General features: G+C 55.4%; 1 protein-coding gene across 1 annotated transcript in view; it reads right to left on the reverse strand.

The window, feature by feature from the left end:
* DOC2B (double C2 domain beta) overlaps positions 1–17,897 on the reverse strand; it is a 31,480-nt gene extending 13,583 nt beyond the window's left edge. Inside the window, exons 1-5 of the mRNA XM_053567769.1 lie at positions 17,360–17,897; positions 9,051–9,130; positions 4,849–4,923; positions 2,731–2,840; positions 2,476–2,602 (exon numbers count right to left, since the gene is read on the reverse strand). Coding sequence (XP_053423744.1) covers positions 2,476–2,602; positions 2,731–2,840; positions 4,849–4,923; positions 9,051–9,130; positions 17,360–17,732 — 765 coding nt within the window. The 5' untranslated portion in view covers positions 17,733–17,897. The remainder of the gene's footprint in view (positions 1–2,475; positions 2,603–2,730; positions 2,841–4,848; positions 4,924–9,050; positions 9,131–17,359) is intronic.
* Between the last annotated feature and the right edge of the window lie 3,435 nt (positions 17,898–21,332).

Here is a 21,332-nt window from a genome sequence, read left to right on the forward strand (position 1 = left end):
GGGATCAGACCTCAACTCCAGGCCTCCCCACCCTAAACCAACCTGATGTGTCTCTGATTCTTGCCCTCCTGAGACCACCTGTTTCTTTTTTTTCTGGCTGCTGCACACCTGGAACCCCCCCCTCCTGTGCCCTCTGCTCACTCACACACCCAGGCTGAGCCCCATGTTCCCAGGGACCCCTCCTTAGGCCTCTCTGCCAGGATCCTCTCCCGCACAGTCCCAGCCACACCCCTTGGTCCACAACTGCTCTGCCTGGCACTAAACTCGGTCCCCACCTGGCCACATCTAAACCTCTCTGGAGACGAGACTCTTGTGAGGTGAAGGAAGGGACACTAGGCAGGGAGGACCCACATATGTGACTCACGGGCTACCCTTCCCCAACACCCAAGCCCAGAGAAGACACTGCTCATTGATCCTAGCACTAACCATGAACTCAGCATCCTTCTCAACACAGTGCTGGGGTGGCTGCTGGCAGTGGGTCAGGCTGGGTGTGTGAGATTCAACTATCCACCGCTTTGGGATAGGGGTGTGTGTGGGAGAGCCTCACTAAGCTGTGTATCTTGTGCCAGTTTGTGTGACATGTGAAAATTAAATAACACACGAGCAGGGATATTTTTAGCCACTTTTTCAGGGACGGATTTGTTTATTTTTAAGAGTTGGGGTCTTGTTATATTGCCTAGGTTGGTCTCAAACTCCTGGGCCCGAGCAGTCCTCTTGCCTCAGCCTCCCAAATAGCTGGGACTACAGTTGCCCACCATCATGCGCCAGATAATTTTTCTTTTCTTTTTTTTTTTGCAGTTTCTTTTTTTTGGCTGAGGCCGGGTTTGAACCTGCTACCTCCAGTATATGGGGCCGGTGCCCTACTCCTTTGAGCCACAGGTGCTGCCCCTATTTTTCTATTTTTTGTAGAGACAAGATCTCCTGGCCTCAAGAAATCCTCCCACCTCGGCCTCTGAAAGTGCTAGGCACACAGGCATGCGCCACTGTACCCAGCTCGGGGTGGATATCATACCTTGGGTTGTTTCACATGCAGACCACTGAGCCTGTTCAGTGTTTACTTAGAACTGATTGTGTCTGCAGGCTGTAAGATCTAAAATGTGCCACCAAAATGTACCTTTCCTGCCAGAGTGGTTCTCCTAAACTGCACTCCTGGGGTCACTGTGTGTCCCAGAACTGCACCAATGAGCTCGCAGCAAATCCAAGCAAGGATGAGTGATGCCCTAAGCAGAGCACACACACACGTTCACACACGTAGACACACATGCACACGCCCTCGTATAAATACTTGCGCGTGCACACACTCTCACACATAGGCTCCTACACACCACGCACATCTGTATGCACACACACACACACACACACACGGATACCAGGCATGTTCACACCCGCACACATCCCTGCACAATTGTTTGTCTTTGCCAGTGATCAAAACACAACAACACGAATACAGTAGGGGCTGCTGTTACCTTTCATAAGTGACATAGATCATTTGCAAAAACTGGGTTACCTGTGGTTAGTGACTAATAATAAAACAGAAAAGGTTATATCCATCACAGGAAGGCCTGTGAGTGGGAGAGAATGCGTCAAGGGAATGAAATTTGATCAAGTTATGCAAAAAGACCTGGGTGGGATTCACATGGATTCTGGCAGGAAGCACTGGCCACAGGTTAACTTGTTCCTTGGGCTCAATTGGGGCTGAGCTCGCTGAGCACCCACGTCCTGAGGCCCAGACCCCATCAGGTGGGGGACAGCCACTGGGCTTTGTCTATGGAGCCTGCCCCTGGCTCAGGCCTTGTGGGGCTAATGTGCCTCAGAGTGGACTAGGCCTCTTCCCATATCCTGGGCACAGGGCACACTGTTTCTCTTTACCCCCGGGGCTCTGGGGAGTCCTGGCCAGCTCCTCTCAGCCCTCCTGAGCCAGGTGAACGGGAGGCCACAGAGAGAGGGGAGGGGTGAGCAGAGAGGACAAACAGACCAGGACTCCGGGAGGGCACAGCTGCTGCAGCCAGCCAGGAGGTAAAATCTGTTCTGACATAATTTTCTTTCTTTCTTTTTTTTTGTAGAGACAGAGTCTCACCTTATTGCCCTCGGTAGAGTGCCGTGGCGTCACACAGCTCACAGCAACCTCCAACCGCCTTGGGCTTAGGCGATTCTCTTGACTCAGCCTCCCAAGTAGCTGGGACTACAGGCGCCCGCCACAACGCCCGGCTATTTTTTTGTTGCAGTTTGGCCGGGGCTGGGTTTGAACTCGCCACCCTCGGCATATGGGGCCGGCGCCCTACCCGCTGAGCCACAGGCGCTGCCCTGTTCTGACATAATTTTCAAACAATTGCAATTTCTAGGAAAGAATTATCTTCCATCTCCTCTGGGTACCTCACCAGCACCTCGAGCCTGACATGCTCCAGTTGTGCTCTGTCCGTGTCCCCGAACCTGCCTCACTGAGGCCTCCCGGCCCACGTGCCCTCCCCTGCTCACCGGCAGCTGCTTCTCCAGGCAGATGCTGAACGTCTTGGTGTGGTTGGGTTTCAGCTTCTTCAGGGGCACTCGCGTCTCCCCGATGAACTCATTGTGGCGGAATTTGTCCTCATCACACACAGAGATCCTGGGGGGTAAGAGGCACGGCCAGCGCCTCAGACGCTGCTGCATGGGGCGCACCCAGTGTTCTCCCACAGTCCATGGGGATCTGCACGTGGTGGGGCTGGGGGAGCGGGCGGTGGGGCCCTCACCTACCGCAGGGTCTTGCGGATCATGTCTTCATCCGTGATCCCATAGTAAGTGAGGGTCTCGTTCCACGTGGGGTTCAGCGTGTTCCGCAGAGTTTTTGTTCTGAGCTTGTTTGCCTGGGAAAAGAAAAAGATGATTTCACTAAGCATCAAAGAGTGGCAGAATAACAACCCCAAGATGGCCACATCTCAATCCCCGGAACCTGGGAATGTGTTAGGTGACAGGGTAAGGGACACTGGGGTTGCAGGTGGAATTTAGGCTGTTTGCAGGTGGGGGATGGTTTCAGGCTGTCCCCCACCTGATGGGGTCTGGGCCTCAGGACGTGGGTGCTCAGCGAGCTCAGCCCCAATTGAGCCCTAGGAACAAGTTAACCTGTGGCCAGTGCTTCCTGCCAGAATCCATGTGAATCCCACCCAGGTCCTATCACAGGGAGGGTATCCTAGATTATCTGGGTGGCCTGATGTAGTCACAGAGGTTGTTAAAGTAGAAGAGGGTCAGAATGAGATGCGACTAAAGAGGAAGGCCAGAGAGATGCAGCGTGGCTGGCGCTGAAAATGGAGGAAGGGGCCACTAGCCAAGGAATCTAGGTGGTCTCTAGAAGCTGGGTAGGGCTGGGAAACCGGTTGTTCCCCAGGGCTCCAGAAGGAATGCAGCTCTGCTGACACCTTGGTTTTTAGCCCAGTGAGCCTTATGTTGGACTTCTGGCCTGGAGATGGTCAGATGCCAAGTGTGTTGTTTTAAGCCACTAAGTTTGTGGTCTGGTGTTGAGCAGCCACAGGAAGCTAACACCAGGAGGAGCACCCCCTCCAGACCCCTGGTGGCATAGGGGTGTTCTGCAGGAGGCTGTGGGAGCCTGGCTGTGGAACTGGACTCCTTCCTCCCAGAGCCTGCCTCCTGGAGTCCATCTTCTCCTAGGCAATGCCATGTTCTCACACTGTTGACCTGTCCTGCCTTACTGGACTCAGAGCTCTGTGTCTGATTCACTCTGATGTCTGCCACACCTGGCTGAGGATGGGAGGTCAGACAGCCCAGATCATAGTCCCGGCTCTGTGGGTGCCCAGCGGGTGTTGATCCATTGTCAAAGTCAGGTCCATAAGGCCATGGAAGTACCTCTCCCTCATGCTGTTTTCAGGAGCTTGTTTATATGGAGATTGCTCTTTACACAACGCTGCCTTTCCAAAATAAAAAAATAAAACGCTGCCTTCTGTCAGAGAGTCCACCACAAAGGGACTCTCAGCAGCCAGGTCCTGCCCACTCTGGCCACACTTGACCTCAGCCTTCACATCTCAGAGCCTCACTTGCAACACTGAGGCCCGAAGTGAGGAGAACTGCCTCGTTCCCCCCCACCCCCGCCTCCCTTAGAGGAGGAATGAGGAATAACAGCTTCTTCTGGGGCAGCCCCTGGGTGGTGGGAACCCCAGCCCTACACACATAAACCTCAAGTTAACTCAGGCTCTGCCTCATGGAATTGGAAATAAAGCAACACTGAACTGTAAGACACACTTAGGAAGTCTAATCAAGTTTCTACTTTGCAGTGCTGAAGGTCACCTTGACACTTGCTTGGTTCAACAGCAGTGTTTCCTCTCCTTTCCTAGCTGCTCCTGTTGTGCTGGTGCCCTAAGTATGTGTGTGGTCTGCTGTTGGGTTATCCGGCAGGGGTACAAACAAGGTTCTGTGGTCAAATAAACTGGGCCTATGCTGCTCGCTCCATCCCCCTTATGAAGAGTCATGGAACAGCCCATTCCCATCATCAACACATTAAAGGCTCTGATAAGTTGTGCAGTAAAGAAAGCTGTTTAACAATGTTTCACAATGTTATGTGACCACAGAGCTCTTTTTTGCGCATCATTTAAACCTCCAGTTGAGAATGCTTCTTATAAACTGCTGTCCCAGAAATTCTCTGGGGGGTGGGGGATGGTTTCAGTAGCTTAGCAGAAATGCCGATTCCTGAGCCCCTTGGGAAGCCTGGAGGCTGTGGGGCTGCCTGGGTGCAGGTGTGGGGGTGAGTGGCAGAGGTCTCATCAGTTGCTTGGACTCTGAGGGAGGGGTGAGTGGCGGGCCTCCCTGGGCGACACCAGCCCAGCCCGGGTGGGCACAGCTGGTGGGCAAGCCTGAACCCCTCACCTTACTGGCTCCAGGCAGCAGGTGCAGCTTGACGTAGGGGTCCGCCAACCCATTGTGGTCCATCGGCTTCAGGCCCTGAGCAGAGGACAGCAAAGGGTGTGAACTGCAAATCTCCAAAAAGTGCCCTGGGTCAGCAGATGTCCCTTGTGCTCTGGGTCTCCTGGCTGGGTCCTTCATGGCCTTCTTCACAGAAGCCCCCTGGCCCCACGGCCCTATGTGAGGAGTGAGGATGGCTCTGTGCTAGTGTAATCTCCCCTCCCCCAACTTCCTAGCCCAGGGCAGTTGTTGTGGGGGACTTTACTGGAACAGCCTTCTCTTTCTACTCGTCTTATCATGGAAGCCCAGTGACTCACCTTCCTCAGCCCCTTCCCTCTTCCTGAATTCCCTCCCTTGTTTTCCAAACATGGCCTCCTGTGTGACAGTTTCCCTCACAGACCCTAAATCCATGAAATCCTTTGTCCACACAGCCCCACACTTTCCTGTGTGGCCTTGGGAAATGTTCAGGGTCCCAGGAGACTGTGAGAGACCAGGCCTCATCTCTGGTTTTCCACGGCTCCCAGCCAGCACACTGAGGTCACACAAGCCAACTAGCCACAGTGGGGACCCTCCACAAGATGGCACCCCTCACTAACTCCGCTTCCAGTTCCTCCCAAACTCAGCCAAATTCGCATAGCCAGGGAACAAAACGGGGCTTAGCTAACCTCCCGCTGGCTCTTGTTTCTGAAAATTATGATTTTTCCTTCTGAGTTGGATGTAAGAGGGCAGTGGTGGCATCTATGGAGGGGAAACAGCAGCCCCAGGGCGTGATTCCGAGTTTTCTATTCAACCAGGCTGGGGGCAGCTTGGTGCACAGGAGGCCCAACTGAGAGGGAGCCTGAGTCTCTTTTCCCAAGCTCTGCTCCCCCAGGGTTTGGAGGCCAGGCTGGCTGGGATGCGGGTCCCAGCTCCTGCAGCTGGGGACATGGATGAGTCACTTTGTGCCCTAAGCCCCAGCTTTGTTAGTGGAAGCTGCTATTAACCTCTGTGAAGGGGGTTACTAGTTCCAACTTACCAGGTTGGAGGAGAGGGAAGGAGGTAACACAGATGCGGGGCCTAGCAGGCAGGGCGCCACTCCCTCCTCTACAAGCCAGGCCCCTGGGAAGACGCCAGAGAAGTGGCTGTGGGCAGATGGGGTCCCTGAGCTGTGTCCTGCATGATGCAGCCGCCAGCTCTGAGATGGCCACCTCTGCCTCTGCCACCCTGTGTGCCCACGTGCCAAGGCTGCCTTTCCAAACCCAGCTCCTTCATCCTGGCCTCTCACCATTTCTCACCAAGTGTCCAGAATGCAGAGTCACCCTGAGGAATCTGGCGGCCCAGCAAGCAGGGGGGTGTCTCAACACTTGTGTTTTATTTTTATAATTCTTGTACATTTGTTTGTTGTAGCTGAAAATGGGATCATAGTTCTTGACCCCATTTACACATTTCACTTGTAAATCTTGGGGCCACCAGAGGTTCTGGGATGTTTATTCGGGGTCTCTGGTGGTCCCACCTGTACACCCTGGGATGCCCAAGGGGCCTCAGCAGGGGAAGAGGGGATGCTGCCAGGCTGGGAGGGGAATGACACCTACTCTGTGACAGGGCTCCTGTTGCCCATTCCCGTTCCTCCCAGCTTGTCTCTGATCACCCTGGGTGGTCACACACTTGTCCAGAAGCATAATAGACCTGTGAGCACTGCCTGAAGGCTACAAAACTGGCTCAGCCTTTCCACCTGCAGCCTCCTTGGGGCATGAGGCAGGGCCTCCACCCATCCTCTGTCCACAGCAGGGTCAGCAGGGGCTGTTAAGGGGGCAGACCTTCTGCAGTCTGCAAGAGACCAAAACTTACCCCATGGCAGGGGCTGGGTCTCATGGGAGGGATAGCAGAAGTCCTGAAGGGCCCTGGCTGCCATTGGCACTGAGGGGACAGATTGGAGGTTTCCGGCTTTGAGAGGGGAGCCTTCCCCCAAACCCTGGCCCTTGCCCCTCCCTGGGCCTCTTAGGGACTGTTGCTGGCTGAAGTGTTCAAGAAAGGGGCTCCTAGTTTCAAATATCCTTCGGTCTTAAAAAAGAAGGAAATTCCGACACTTGCTGCAACGTGAAGGAACCTCCAAGACGTGGTACTCAGCGAAAGAAACCAGTCACAAAAAGACGAATAGTGCACGATTCCATTTATAGGAAGTGCCGAGAGAGCCGTCAAATTCCTAGCGACAGAAGGTAGAAGGGTGGTTGCCAGGGGCCGGGGGAGGGAGGGTGGGGAGCGACTGTGTAACAGGGAGACTTTCAGTTTTGCAGGATGAAGTGAGTTCTGGAGATGGCTGCACAATAGGCAAATATACTTAACACCACTGACCTGTACACTTGAAAATGGTTAAGATGAGAAATTTTATGTTTGTGCATTTTACTACAATAAAAAAGAAAACAACAACAACAGAGTCTCCCGAGACTGGCGGTGCTGCTGAGGTTTTGGCAGCTTCTCTTTGCACAAGTGTTCCCGGAAGTGTGCTGTGGGTGCGAGCCGCCCAGTGCTGTCCTCCAGGGCAGCATTAGTCCAGAACACATAGGGGTGCTTGGGGCGTTGTGTTAACTCACTGAGAGCTCACAACACCCGCAGAGGTGAGAGGGATCGTCCCTGTCTACAGCTGGGCAAACGGAGACTGACCTTTATCCAGAGAGTGGGTGGTCACGTGAGGGTGTAGTCCCACAAGTGTCCCCAGAACCCCTGAGAGGCCTGTATCAGTCCTGCTTCAGCTGCCTGTCCTGGGCTCCTTCCTACACCTGGCCCAGAGTCCCACCTCTGTCCGAGCCTGTGCCACCCCCTTCCCTGCAGAACTGGATTCACACAGAGAAGGAACTAGAGGCTGGTGTAACTAGGTACCCCCCTAGCCTCCCACCCCCCACCTTGATGCCTGAGGTATACAAGCCTAAGTGGACACACACTTACATGTGTGTACACAGGTACACAGACACACGCAGGTATGTGCACGCATGCACACACCTGCAGCCAGGCAGGGAAGGCAGGCACATGTCACAGGGAGGGGCCCTGGTGTCTGGGAGGGGGAGGGGAAGGGGGGCTCTAGCTGGGGTGGGTTCCAGGCATAGTGGCCTGGCAGCCAGTGTTGTTCTTAATCCCCAAGCCTGGATGACCTCTACAAAGCTTGGCTAAGGGAAAGGAGGGGTCTACTCAGGTCCCGAAGCCTGGCCTCCACCTTGGCACAGCTGAGGGGTGGTCACCAGATGCTGAGCTCTGTTCCGAGGGACAGGTCTGGGAGCCCCTGGGAGGCAGGGCTGGGCATGCCCTGAGTCATAACTTGGTTAGTTCCCAGAGCGGAGGGGAGAGGTGGGGAAGGAGTGTGAGGACCTCCAGTGCCCAACGAAGGCCCTGGGCCCACTGTGACGGTATTCACACCTGCCATGGCAGTGTGGTAGCCCAGGCTGGAGGGGCAGAGGGAAGCCTGAGGGCTAGGGAGGTTGGGGGTGGGCCTGGGCCCAGGCAGCTCCATGGGGAGGCCCTCATCAGAGCTGGGCTGGCTCAGGCCCTTCCCCTGCCCTACTAGGGGGTTCTACTGGACACGCAGGCCCTTACCTTTCGAGAGAACATCAGCTTTGGCACCTTCCTCCCAGAGGGAGCCATGTGGTGGGGGGATAAGAGGACAGGACAGTTGAGAACACAGAGCTGATGCATGCTGGCTTAAGGGGCAGAGCCAGTCACAGTGGGATTCACAGATACCCATGACCCAGCCCAGACAGTGAGGCTCAGGGGCCTTTCTAGCTCAGCCCCTGAACACCAGAAGAGCAATCCTTTGGATGCCACAGGGGAACTGCACTGTTCAGGGCATCTGGGAGGCCCAGGGCCATCCGCATCCCGCCCTCCCTTGCTGCTCTGGACAGATCAGACACCTCACCTCCCTTCCTCCCCCTCTCAACCGGGCTAGTGGCGGGGCTCTGTCCAGGCCTGCAGTCTCCGATTCCCTTCTGCTCCTTCCCCCAAATGCCTGGTTCCCCAGGCTTTTTGGGGGGAAGTAGGGAGCCAAGGTGGGTTAGGCAAAAATTACCTCCCAGCCCCCTGCCCCACACAGCACAGACATGGTGAAACCTGAGCAGGACATGGGGGGAAAACTGGCCTCCTAGACCCTGGCCCTTCTGTGGGGACCCTGGCACAGGAGCGGAGGATGGTGGTGGGCCTACCTTGGCCTTGCTGATGGTGCAGTGGAGAGCGTTGCTTTCCTGGTCGTAGAGCAGGCTGAAGTCCAGCGTGCCCAGGGCAGCTGTGGACAGAGTAGGGCACATGTCATGTGTCAGTGTGGAGAAACTTCACTCACCAGTGTGGCCAGAAAGCCTGCCCTGGGCAGGTGCCATGATCCCCACAGCAACTGCCACCAACTAAGCACCTACTGTATGCCAATCCCTCTGCCCATCCTTGAAGCCCCACCCAACCACTGGAAATGACAATATTTTCCCCATGTTCCAGATGAGGAACTAAGGCTCAGTGAGGTTGGGTGGGTCACCCCAGTCACCTGCAGCTGGCCAGTGTGCTGCCCCTGAGCTAATGGAGTTCTTGTTTTCCTTGTGCAACTGCCAGTTTGGGCTTTGTGCCTCAGTTTCCCTCTCCTATGGAATGTCTCAGGGATTGCGTGAGAAGGCAGAGGAGGCAGGGCTTTCAGACGTGAGGGTCCTCAGCTAATCCACTCTCCCTCCCCACAGGCAACACATAGGATGGCAGCTCCTCTGTCCCCTTGGGGACCTGGGTTGGCTGCAAGGAGCCAGCTGGGTCCTCATGTGGCTGCTCCCACATCTCTCAAAGGCAGCCAGGATTCCCAAGGGCCAGGAGCAGGGTGCAGCACTAATCAGTGCAGCTGACCCCCTCAGGGGCACTCATGCACAGCAGCTGTGGCCTTCCTCGCACAAGTGGCTCCCAGCATGAAGGCTGAAGAGGTGGTGACTGACAGACCTTGGGGGCAGGCTTCACACAGCAAGATACACAGTCACAGATGTCTTCAGAAGTCCAGGGCCTGTCCCAGGCTGCTGCGCTGGTCAACTGGTGTCTCATTCATTAATTATTTCCCAAGTGTTTACAATATGCCCAAGTCTAGGGTGGAATATATCCATATAGCAAGGAAAGCACTGCTTAATTCAAGAAACATATGGAAAGAACTGGCCACAACTGAGTCTAGTGAGCTAGGAGCCATGGGGAGGCTCCCTAGTCCCCATGTAAACCAGGTCTATCAGGGAAGGCTTCCTGGAGGAGGTGATGCTTCACTTGAGCCACCACGGATGAGTGGGAGTTGGCCAGTGGTACAGTGGGGCTGGGGCTGGGGCCATTCTAACCACAGGCCAATCAGTAGGTGTGGGCTTAGTGACTGGAGTGATTCAGGGGTGAGAGAGGGGCTAGCCTTGACTCCTTTCTTCAGACAAGAGTTTGAGCTAGACTCCCAATGTGGATCTAGATTGGTTGTGGCCCGCTGGCCCAATTGGCCATGCCGAGGCGTTTACACGCTGCTGGTGGCAGCTTTCCCACTGCAGAGGCAGGGGATGCAGCACAGACTGTGTGGCCTGCAAAGCTGGAGATATTTACAACTGGGCCCTTTACAGAAAAAGTTCCCACCTCCCTGGGCTGGTGCTGGGACCAGGCATGCTAAAGTTTCTTGGGTCTGCAGGGAAATGGGCAAATTCAGGCCCTGGTGTCAGGAGCTGCCCTTCACTCTGAGGTGATGATGTGCCATGCTGGTCTTCCTCGCCGTGTCCTCACCCGGGCTGAGGTATGTGTCTCATGTCCCTGTCGTTGCCTGCAGCACAGTGTGGGGTATGAGGCCTGCCCTCTGACATTAGTCTCCCGGGTTCATGTGTATGACCTTAGATAATTTATCTCACCTCATAATGCCTCAGTTTCCTCATCTGCAAAAAGGAAACCAGAATGGGATCCACCTTACAGCACATAGCGCCTGGGCTCCAGAAGGTGCCCAGGAGATAATTATAGAAGGAGCAGGTCCATTTAGGTGAGTTTTCTAGAGAACTGTACTTGCCCCTCTGAGACCCATTCTGGAATAAAACTCTTTAAAACTGGATCACTCCTCCTCCCTGCCTTTGGGAACAGAATATGCAAATGGTCACTTAAGCTTTTCTGAATAACCTGAGTCGTTGCTATAGCTACAATTACTCTTCCCCTGTCACAGTCCTAGCCCAGATACAGAAGCCGGTGGGAGGCCGTCCCTCCACCAGGTGGTCTCTTTTTGGTTTTCTTTGTTTTTCTGCCCCCTCTGTTGAATCTCCTATGAGAGCACTTGCCTCTGGCAGCACAAACACCTCTCTCCTTTTTTTTTTTTCTTTGAGACAGTCTCAAGCTGTCGCCCTGGCTGTGGCATCACAGCTGACAGCAACCTCAAACTCTTGGGCTTAAGCGATTTTCTTGCCTGAGCCTCCCAAGTAGTTGGGACTATAGGTGCCCACCACAATGCCCTGCCATTTTTTTGTTGCAGTTGTCATTGTTGTTTAGCTGGCCGGGGCTGGGTTTAAAACTGCCAGCCCGGGTGTATGTGGCCGGCACCGTAAGCACTGTGCTACTGGAGCCCAGGTTTTTTTTTTTTTTTTGAGACAGAGTCTTACTCTTGCCCAGGAGAGAGTGCAGTTGTGTCAGCCTAGCTCACAGCCTCAAACCTCAAATTCCTGGGTTCATGATCCTCCTGCCTCAGCCTCCCAAGTAGCTAGGACTACAGGTGTCTGGCAAAATGCCTGGCTATTTTTTCTATTTTAGTAATAGAAAATAGCCTTGCTCTTGCTCAGGCTGGTCTCAAACTCCTAAGCCCAAGTGATCCTTCCACCTTGGCCTCCCAGAGTGCTAGGATTACTGGTGTGAGCCACTGTGTCCGGCCGTCTCTCCTTACCAATGGTTTCTTCTGTGAAACCACGTGATAATACTAGAATTCTACCAAAACTAAGAGACAATAGGCCTTGAGTGGAGCCTGAGGTACTTATTCCTGAGTAGAACACACGTGCTTTAACCTCATCGGCCATTTGCTGCCTGCATCCTGGCTCCTGTCTCTGCAGGGCAGCAGGCGAGGGTGCTGCATGGAGGTGTATTATACCTCACCACTCCTGTAACAACTGACACAGCCACAGGCCCAAGATTCAAGTCCATGCTTTTGTAGCAATAGTCTCTAAAGCTCTCATCTGTACATGGTAGTAAATCACTCTGCTGTTTAGTTCAGGCCTACCTGGGGTTGGTTCCCCTAACACATTAGCCTCCCAAGGGCAGGGACCAGGTCTTGGCCATGCCTGTGAGACCAGCAAAGAGCAGGTGCACATGGCTGTTCCCTTCAAACCAATTTGCTCTCCAGTTGCACACAGGAACGGGGATTTGGTGTGATGCTCACGTGTTGAAATGCACACTCTCCTTCTGCCTGTCTCCCACCCCCAGAGGCCAAGCCAGCAAGGTGGGGGGGGCTGCCTGTTCCCTACCAGGGAGCTCAGCTCTGGGAGGGGAGAGGAGCCCCTTTCACTGGCTCTACAGAAACCCCTGGTTAAGGAGGGCTTGGATGCTGCTCTGAGGAAAGTCAGCACCTGTTGCCACTTCCTGGGAAGGACAGCAAGCCCAGTGTGTCACAGGAAGGGACTGATGAATGTGTGTGAATTCCACTGGAAGCTCTGTAAGAAATGATAGTTTATAAATAGAAACTTGGCCACAATTTTGAGAGACTTGCTGGTGTTATGGCCCAACGTCTTCATTTCCCTTTCAGAAAAAGGAGGCTCAGAGAGGGGAGGTGAGATGGTCAGGGTGGCCCCGCAGAACTGGACACAGAAGCTAGGTCTCTTCACTTCCACCCTGACAGTTTGTGCCTTAAAGCCTCATGGCTTCCAAAAACTCTCTTGTTTGCCACTTTGTTTAGCTGAAATCTTAGGAGGATACAACTAAGAAACAAAAGAAAAACCAGAACTTCTCTTGGGGAAGGACAGTTGGGCTTGGTAGGGCCCTGGAGGGACCTCTGAGCCAAAAAAGCACCCAGGGCTTATGGTGGGGGTGAAGAGGGTCCTTAGGGCAGTGAAAGGTGTATCTCTGTGTGAGTCACAGAATCCTGCCCTGTCCTGCCCTTGGAGCATTCAAATCACATGCCCCACTAAAGTTTACATCTTTGGAAAAATAATGAGCGTTGGTCACTAATGGGCCTTTGAGAGTTGTCACCCGCTTGTTGATAATTATAGAGCTTTAATGGGGCTAATTCAGAGAAAAATCAAGCTTAAGCCCCTGTCGGTTCCTCCAAGGCCGAACCTCCCTCTGCTCTGCTGATGGAGACTGACAGCATTGTTATGACCTTGCTTTGCACCTGAACTCTTCTGACCTATACATCCTCAGTGATTTTTTTTTTAAAGAAAAATGTAAGCTTCCCAAATAGTAAAGAAAGAGAGAGAGTGAGAGAGAGAGAGAGAGAGAAAGACAGAAAGAAAACTGTAGCAAGACCATAAGAAATTATCAAGACTGAGTTGAAGGTGTGTCATAGTTTGGGAAGTGGAGGCACCAAACCAGGCAGGTACTATAGCAGGGACAAAGAGGAATGACCCATACCTTCTTGCTTCCCAGGAGCTTAGAGGCAGAAGGTTAGGGTTTTTATCAATCTTTTCATTCCTCTGCTTTAAGTGGTTCAATAGTTCTCCACAACTTCCTGGACTCAGTTCAATCTCCATGATGTGGCATTCAAGACCTTTTGTGATATGACCACTTTGGCCTCATCATCGGTCTTTTCCCTTCTTTCAGCCACTTGGCTCCATTGTTTTCCTCTGCTGGGCTGTGTTTCTGACACTTCAGTACTGGTGCACACAGCTGTCGCTCTGCCAGAAGCACCATCCCTTCCTCCCACTCTACCAGCCTACTTCCTCCCACTTCCCAGCATCAGAGCAGAGCCCTCTCTGTGGGTGCCCTCTGTGCAAGCCGGAGCTTCCTGTTTGTGTTTCCACCTCCCTGCCCCTCACTGCTGGTTTTGGTGAATACCCTGAAGTCAGAGGTTGTGTCTCAGGCATTCTTGTATCTCTGTCCCTAGCACAGTGCCTGACATATAGTTGGTGTTGTAATGCCGAGAACATAAAAATATGATAACGGCTCTGGGCAGAATATGACTGAGACCAAAAGAACTTCTGGGCTCAAAGGAAGAACCACTGCCAGTGGGGACCAGGATAAGACTTCCTGCTGATGAGAGACCTTGTGGCAAACCCATCTGCCCTCCCTCCACTCTGCCCTCGCCCCAGACCTTCATGGGCGTCAGGTCTGACCAAGCCCCAGGGTGAATTGTGCAGAGGCAGGCTTAAGCTTGGGCATATGATGCAATTCTGGCTAGTGGGACAAAAGGACAGGTCTCCTGGGGACTTCTGGGAGAGGTTTCCTCATTCTTTTTTTTTTTTTTTGTAGAGACAGAGTCTCACTTTTATGGCCCTAGGTAGAGTGCCGTGGCATCACACAGCTCACAGCAACCTCCAACTCCTGGGCTTAAGCGATTCTCTTGCCTCAACTTCCCGAGTAGCTGGGACTACAGGCGCCTGCCACAACGCCCGGTTGCAGCTCAGCAGGGGCCGGATTTGAACCGGCCACCCTCGGTATATGGGGGGCGCCTTACTGACTGAGCCACAGGCGCTGCCCGGTTTCCTCATTCTTAAACTGAGATATAGAGGAGAAAAGTAGTTCTAATCAAACTTAGGATCTTATTGTTAGCTGCAATACCTAGCCCCGCAGCAGCCACCTTGGGCCATAGGGTCCTGCTTAGCTCTTGGAAACTTAATAGCATTATGACCCTGGTTTGTACCTGGACTCTCCTCACTCAGTCACCCTTGAGCATAGGAAATCTGCTGTGATTTTCAGGAGTAGTTTTCTGTTACTTGCAACCCAAGCATCCTGGTCATCACAGCTTTGAAAGAGGGATTGCATTTCCACAGGTGGGGAGAGGTAGGAGGGCATCTCAGGCAGGAGCGGAGTGTGCGGGGGTGTGGGGCATTGGGAGGGTGGCCGCAGGTGGTATCCTCCTCCCACAGTCACTGCCTTCCCCCCCTGCCAGCGCCCCCCCGTGAGATCTGTTGGGAACATGTGCGTCGTGTGCTTGTGCAGTGACATGACTTAATAAAGGAGGGGCTTAAGAGAAGGGGAGAATAGGCAGAGTAAATAAACAGTGCTTCACTCTCTGCCTTGGACAACAGAGCAACCGCCCTCATTTCTTTTTGTCAGAACAGAGATAATCCAATAATTAGGGCAGCAAATAGCATAACCCTGGCTAAAGCCGTAATGAACCATCTGGCTTGAATCATTCAGGCTTATTCCAGGGATCTGGCTGTCACAGTTCAGAGTGGGGCACAGCCTAGGCTACAAGGTAGAAGGCAGTCCCACCCCAGAACCTGTTCCCCCTGCAGATAGCAACCAAGACTTCTCTTCCCATGCCTGGAACATTTGCTCAACCCCTGATGGGATCCAAGCCTAGGGTGGGCCGTCTCTTGAAAGGGCCAAGGATTGCCCAGGGGAGCCCTGGCTTGGACGAGGGCCACTCCCTCCTCCTCGGCATTTCTTTAGTGTGCCCTGCTGATATGGGTGTGGCCCACCCACAGTTCAAGCTGGCAAAACTGTGTCCAGCACTGTTTTATACCACTGACCCCATGTGAGTCTGTCCCTCTGTCCCCTGCTACGACACGTGTGTGCTCTGAGTCCAGGGATATAGCCGTGTTGTCCTTTGCCCTACTCCCTACTGCCAGGACAGTGCTCGGGGAAGGATTGTTGAGTTGGTAAACTAGAGATGGGGTTGCTGGCCTGAGTTTGAAGCTTTCTGGTCCCCTCCTTGCCTGTGGGTTCAGAGACAGCCAAAAGAAATGACCAGATATTTCACCTCTTGGCATTATGTCATCCAGAGGGCTTCTGTGGCACAGGAGGGTGGCCGGAAGCAATGCCTTGCCCTGCTTGCTCACTGCCTTGTTACAGCAGCAAAGATGCTGGAGATAGGAACAACTTCCTCACCCCTTCCTCCGGGGTGGCTTTGGATTCAGGGCAGCCAAAGGGGTGACTTGGGTCTCAGTTAGGGCCTGCCCAGCAGCACAGCAAATGAGGGGGTGAGCTTAGCACAGGGTGCCAGGAGCTGGGGGTGGGGGGATGGATCCAGGGCACAGCTCTGCGGGCAATAAACTCTGCCGACCCAATTTCCCCAGGCTGGCAGGAAAGTGGAGGGAGAGGACTGCTTCTTGCCCCCATGCCCAGGGGGCAGGCCCTCCAAGTGCCAGGTGCTGGCCAGAGGGCTGTGGTTCAGGCCTACAGAAAGTGCACAGCCGGCAGTTTCCCCACAGAGGCCCGTTTTAGCCACCACTGTAGATGGGCCTCCTCCTCAGGCAGGGGGATGAGGGTCTGCACCCCTGGAATTCCCCACTTCAGCTTCATTTTGTGTTTGGGGGGGAGGAAGTCCAAGCCCTGAGCTGGGAGGCCCTGGTGAGTGCCGGAGACATGTGCAGACACTCTTGCTGAGCAGGGGAGGGAGCGAGTGGGCTCTGGGGCAGCCCAATGGGACTGCTGAAAGGTCCACATCCCAGGGGTTAGACCCTAGCTTTCTAGGTCTGAAAGATGTGGCTGCAACCACAACCGGGCTGGGACATCCACGTAGCGCCCCCTCCCCCCCGCACCCCGCGCAAACCGATTCCTCACTAGACCTAGACCTTTTCCCGCCTCAGTTTCCCAACCAGTCCCGGGTCGGCACCCTCACGGACTGGAAAAGGCGCCCGAGCGCCCGCCAGTGCGGGCCTTGGCCCTGGGGACTTGGGCGCTCGAATGCTCTCTGGGGCTCGGGCTCAGTGCCTGCAGTAGGGGTGCGGGATGGGGACCCTCCCTCCCCGGGGAAACGAGAGTAACAGGTGGGCGAAGGCCCGCGGTCCTGGCTAGCGCCCCAGCGGGGTCCACGGATGCGAGAAGAACCTCCAAGGTTTTTCCAAAGGACAAGCAGCCCAGCCGTCCTTCCTGGTCCTCGGCCCGCGCGCCAGCAAAGCCGCCACGCTCTGCGGGCCACCGGGCCCACTTGGGAGGCCCGGCCAGCCCGAGCCCCGGGCCGCCTTCTCATCCTGGACCCTCTGCGGCGGGGCCCGCCCAGCTCGCTGGCGGGGAGCGACCGCGCGGCCCGCAGCAACTGGTGTCTTCCCGGGGTGCAGCTCCGCCCTTCCCGGGAACAAAAGCCGCCGCCCGCGCCGGAGCTCCCCGCGGGCGAGCCGGGGGGGGGCGCGACCCCCGCTCTACCGAGCCCAGCCCCGGAAATAGGGCACCCCCAGGGGGCCCCCCAAACTTCCCACCTCTCTCGGTCTGGGTCTGGGGAGGTGTCTGGGCTGGCTTGCAGGGCGCGCGGGGAGCACACGGAGCGTGCACGGGGGCCACGACCCGGCGGGCGGCGGTTGTACACCGAGTGAGAGCGACGCAAGGGGGACCGAGGGGACCAGCGAGCCGGGGGAGCTCGAGCCCGAGCGAGGGGAGGGGGCGAGAAGTCGGCAAGTTGGAAACTTACTGCAGTCGTCCGACTCGTAGCCGTCGGTGTCCGGCTCGTCCTCTGGCGGCTTGGCGGGCGGCCGTGCCGGGCTGGGGCCGGGGCTGGGGCCGGGGCTGGAGCCATAGGCGCCGAAGAGTTGGTCCACATCCTCGTCGTCGTCGCGGGCGCCGTCGGAGGGGCTGCGGCGGCCGGCGCTGGCCGCGGCTGGGCGCGCGGGGGCGTCCGGGGGTGCGGCGACGCGGGGCCCGGCGTCCGGGGGCAGGCCCCGCGGGAAGCGGGGGAAATAGTCGGAGATCTGCTTGATGGGCCGAATGGGGCCGGGGCACACGTCGATGGCCATATGCTCCTGGATGCTGATGGTCGCCTTCTCTCCGCGCCGCCGGAGGGTCATGCAGGCAGCGCGGCCCCGCTCGGGCGCGGCCCGGCGCGACCCCGGCCCGGTGGGCGGCTCAGCAGGCCCGGCGGGGCGCGGCGGGGGTTGCGGGCATCGCCGGCCGCGCCCCCGGACGGCCCTGACGCGGCTGCTGCCTGCTCGGCGGCGGCCGGCGCGAGTGAGTGCCAGGGGCCGGCAGGCAGGGGGCGGGCCCAGCCCGCGTCACCCGGTAGCAACCAAGCAGTGCGAGTGTGCGGGCTGCGCGGGCGGCGCGGAGAGGAGCGAGCCGAGCGGCGCCACACTCACCCGCACTCGCACCCGCCTGGCGCGCACACCGGCCCGGGACTCCGCGCGCGCACACTCGCGGGCGGGCAGGGCGCCTTCCGCTCTGGCACAGCCGCAGGACAAGCGGCGAACCAGCCAGCCTACCAGGGACCCGCAGGACGCACAGTCACATTCCCACCCGCACCAGCGAATGCTGGGCTCGGTCCGCTCTTGCAGGACACACGCAGGTGTGCAAGGACTCTGCAAGCGCACACAAACACGCGCAGAGACACTGGGAAGTGTCTGCTTACACCTGCAGGATACACACACAGACCTACACATGTTCTGAGTTGGTTGAGGATGCTGTGGCCAGGTACACCCTCCAGCACGCACGTGGGCAAGGTTACCCAGGGGCAATCTTCCCCACCCCTTCACCCCCGAAGCGCCCCAAAACAAACGAACATACACCATAGAAGTTATGGGGACCCTAGGCACAACCCCCTCACTCCAGCCCCACCTAGCAGGACATGGAGTCCCGTTCTGAGGAGTGCAGGGACAGGCTGCTTACACACTGGCAGGACATGAACGCCCTCAATTGTGTAGGAACACTGTGCGCCTAGTCCTTGCTTCCTCTCAGGTCACATACAAACACACACACTGTCTGTAACCTCAGGTCAGTTCTACTCTTGGTCAGGAAGTGGTTTGAAGGACTCACAGGGGTGCCTGAGAACCCAGACTAGGGCTCAGTCAGGAGGGGTCTGGAGGGGTGAGGGCAGGCTGGGCCTGGGCAGAGGAGGCCTTGGGGGTGGGGGGGAAGAATGAGGCATGCCCCCCTATTCAGGCCTCCCAAGGATTGGAGAACACATCCTGGGTAGCCCAGCCCCAGCTGCTGTCCAGGTTTCTGGGAGCAGAGCTCTTTTGGGAATGGCTGTTACTTGTACAGGTGTGTCCCTGGAAAGCCCTGGGCATGGATGGAATTTTGTTTACTCTCTGGTTTCCACTGACGTATCAGAAATGCATGTCTTCTTGGCTGGGTCCCTTCTGTGAGTCTGAATGAGGGGCCGGATCCTCTGTTATTTCCCCACCATAACCCCTGTGGAGGGGCAGCCAGCAGAGAAAGGATGGGAGTGGCCTTGTCTGATCACCTTCAGCTGCATCATGTTGGCAGTTTATTTGTTCTCTCTGAACCCCAGTTTCCTCACCTGTGAAATGGTGCTGATCCCAGCCGCGAGGCATTGTGGTGTGGCTTTGTCTAGCACAGAATATGATGGGTCAGAGGTGTTCACCCAGGTTGCCTTTCTCTTCTCCTTTCCCTTGGAAGATGAGACTCACTGGTAAGAAGTGGTCGGCTCTGAGTTGGGTGGTGGCATCACTCACTTTTGAGAAGTATTACACATTATATTGGTCCAAGGACGTTCATAGCTGTCGTCTCATTGATTCTTTGTGCCACCCATAATGTAGACAGGGCATACTGTTCCCATTTCACAGGTGGGGAATTGAGGCTCAGACTCTAGGACTTGTCCAAGGTGACTACTAGCTGGTGGCAGACTTGTGATTAGAAGCCAGGTGTCCTGACTTTTTTTTTCTTTTTTTTGCAGTTTTGGCTGGGGTTGGGTTTGAACCTGCCACCTCTGGCATATGGGGCCGGGGCTCTACTCCTTTGAGCCATAGGAGCAGCCCCGTCCTGACTTTTTGATGCTTTCCCTTTCCCTTCCTTGCTTTTCCCTCCCCATTCTTACAGTTCGAGGGGCTCGGAGCATAGTTGAAAATGGAGTTCTATCCTCCTGAGGCTTCATGGACAGGGCAGTGCAAACTGAGGAGGAGGGGTGGGAGAGAGGGTGGACCAAGACCAAGGTGGACAAGGGATTACAGTGGAACAAAGAGGCCTGGGGGCTCCCTATGGGCGATCTCATGTCCTGAACCAGAAAAATACAGGCTTCCAAAAGCCAAAGGTCAACAGAAGGACAGCAGAGCCTGAGAGGGCAGCCTGGCACCAGGTTCTTCATTTCCAGGAATGCTTAGGGGAGATTAATCCTTCAACAGGTACAGAGTGACTTTTTCTGTGCCAGAGGTGGCTGCATAACAAAATTATTATATAATGATACGGGTATTAAAATATAGACACTGAACCATCATTTTATAATTTCTTTACAGAGGGACAAGAGGTTGTTGTTATCATCTTATAGATGGGGAAACTGAGGCGTCAGGAGGTCAAGTGACTAGCAAGAGGCAGACTGGGGACGGGAGCCAAGACATGCTGACCACTGATCCTAGGCCCTTTAACATCAAGGTCCTACATCTGTGTCCTTTTCTTTTCTTTTTGACACAAGGTATCTGTTGTCCTAGCTAGAGTGCAGCAGCGTCCTTGCAGCTCACTGCGCCTTCAATTCCTGGGCTCAAGGGATCCTCTGGCCTCGGCCTCCTGGCTGATTTTTCTGCTTAGGTTCGTCTCCAAATCCTGGCCTCAAGCAATCCTCCCATGTTGGCGTCCCAGAGTGCTGAGATTACAGGCGTGAGCCACCATGCTGGTCTCCTGGTCTATTGACCTTCTATGGGTCTGCTTTTTGGAGCATCAGCTTGTGGCTCTTGGCTCTGCAGGAGCTAGCTTTTGGTGAGGGTCAGGAAGAAGTGAGCCAGGGAACTCTAAGACGCCCACAGGGGAAACACATAGCAAAAGTGGGGCCCATCCCTGGTAGGAAGCAGAGTTGCGATCCACTCTGAGGTCTGGATTTGCCCAGCTACGAGCCCAGCTGAGATGGGGTGGGGCCCCCTGAAGGAGTAGAAGTGGTGTTATCTGGGCAGGTGTCCAGTTTCTAGAAAGAGCAGGAGTCAGGGGGTAGACACACTTGAATTCAAAAGCCGGTGTCTCCATTCTCCCAACCACGTCTGACTTTGGGCAAATGACTTAGATCTTCAGTCACACCTGTGAGGGGGGACACTAACAATGTCCTGGGAGTTAAAGGCGAGGACAGATACTGTATAAAGTGCTTCGTACAGTGCCTGGCCTGCAACAGGCACTTGGGGAATTATAATCCTCTTGCCCTTGCCTTCCCTGTGCAAACTGTCATTGTATGCTCTGTGCCTGCCTTGATTTCTTGACTAGTGAAATGCTGTTTGCTGTCCTTGTCTGCTGCCAGGACCAGGTGAGGACACTGGGGTGGAAGCATGTTGAGAAATAGATGTATTTGTCAAGGCTGAGCACCGGCTGGCGTGTGCAGGGATCTCTAAGCAGCTGGACATGTCCAGGCTGCATCAATCATGCTGCCTTCCCTTCCCCATGCTGGGTGGGCGGTTCAGCAGCTGGACTAGCCTTTGGCGAAGTTAAGTGGGTAGAGTGTGCCCTTGGTCACAGCC

This window comes from Nycticebus coucang, chromosome 18 (genome assembly GCF_027406575.1).
Source record: "Nycticebus coucang isolate mNycCou1 chromosome 18, mNycCou1.pri, whole genome shotgun sequence".
NCBI lineage: Eukaryota > Metazoa > Chordata > Mammalia > Primates > Lorisidae > Nycticebus > Nycticebus coucang.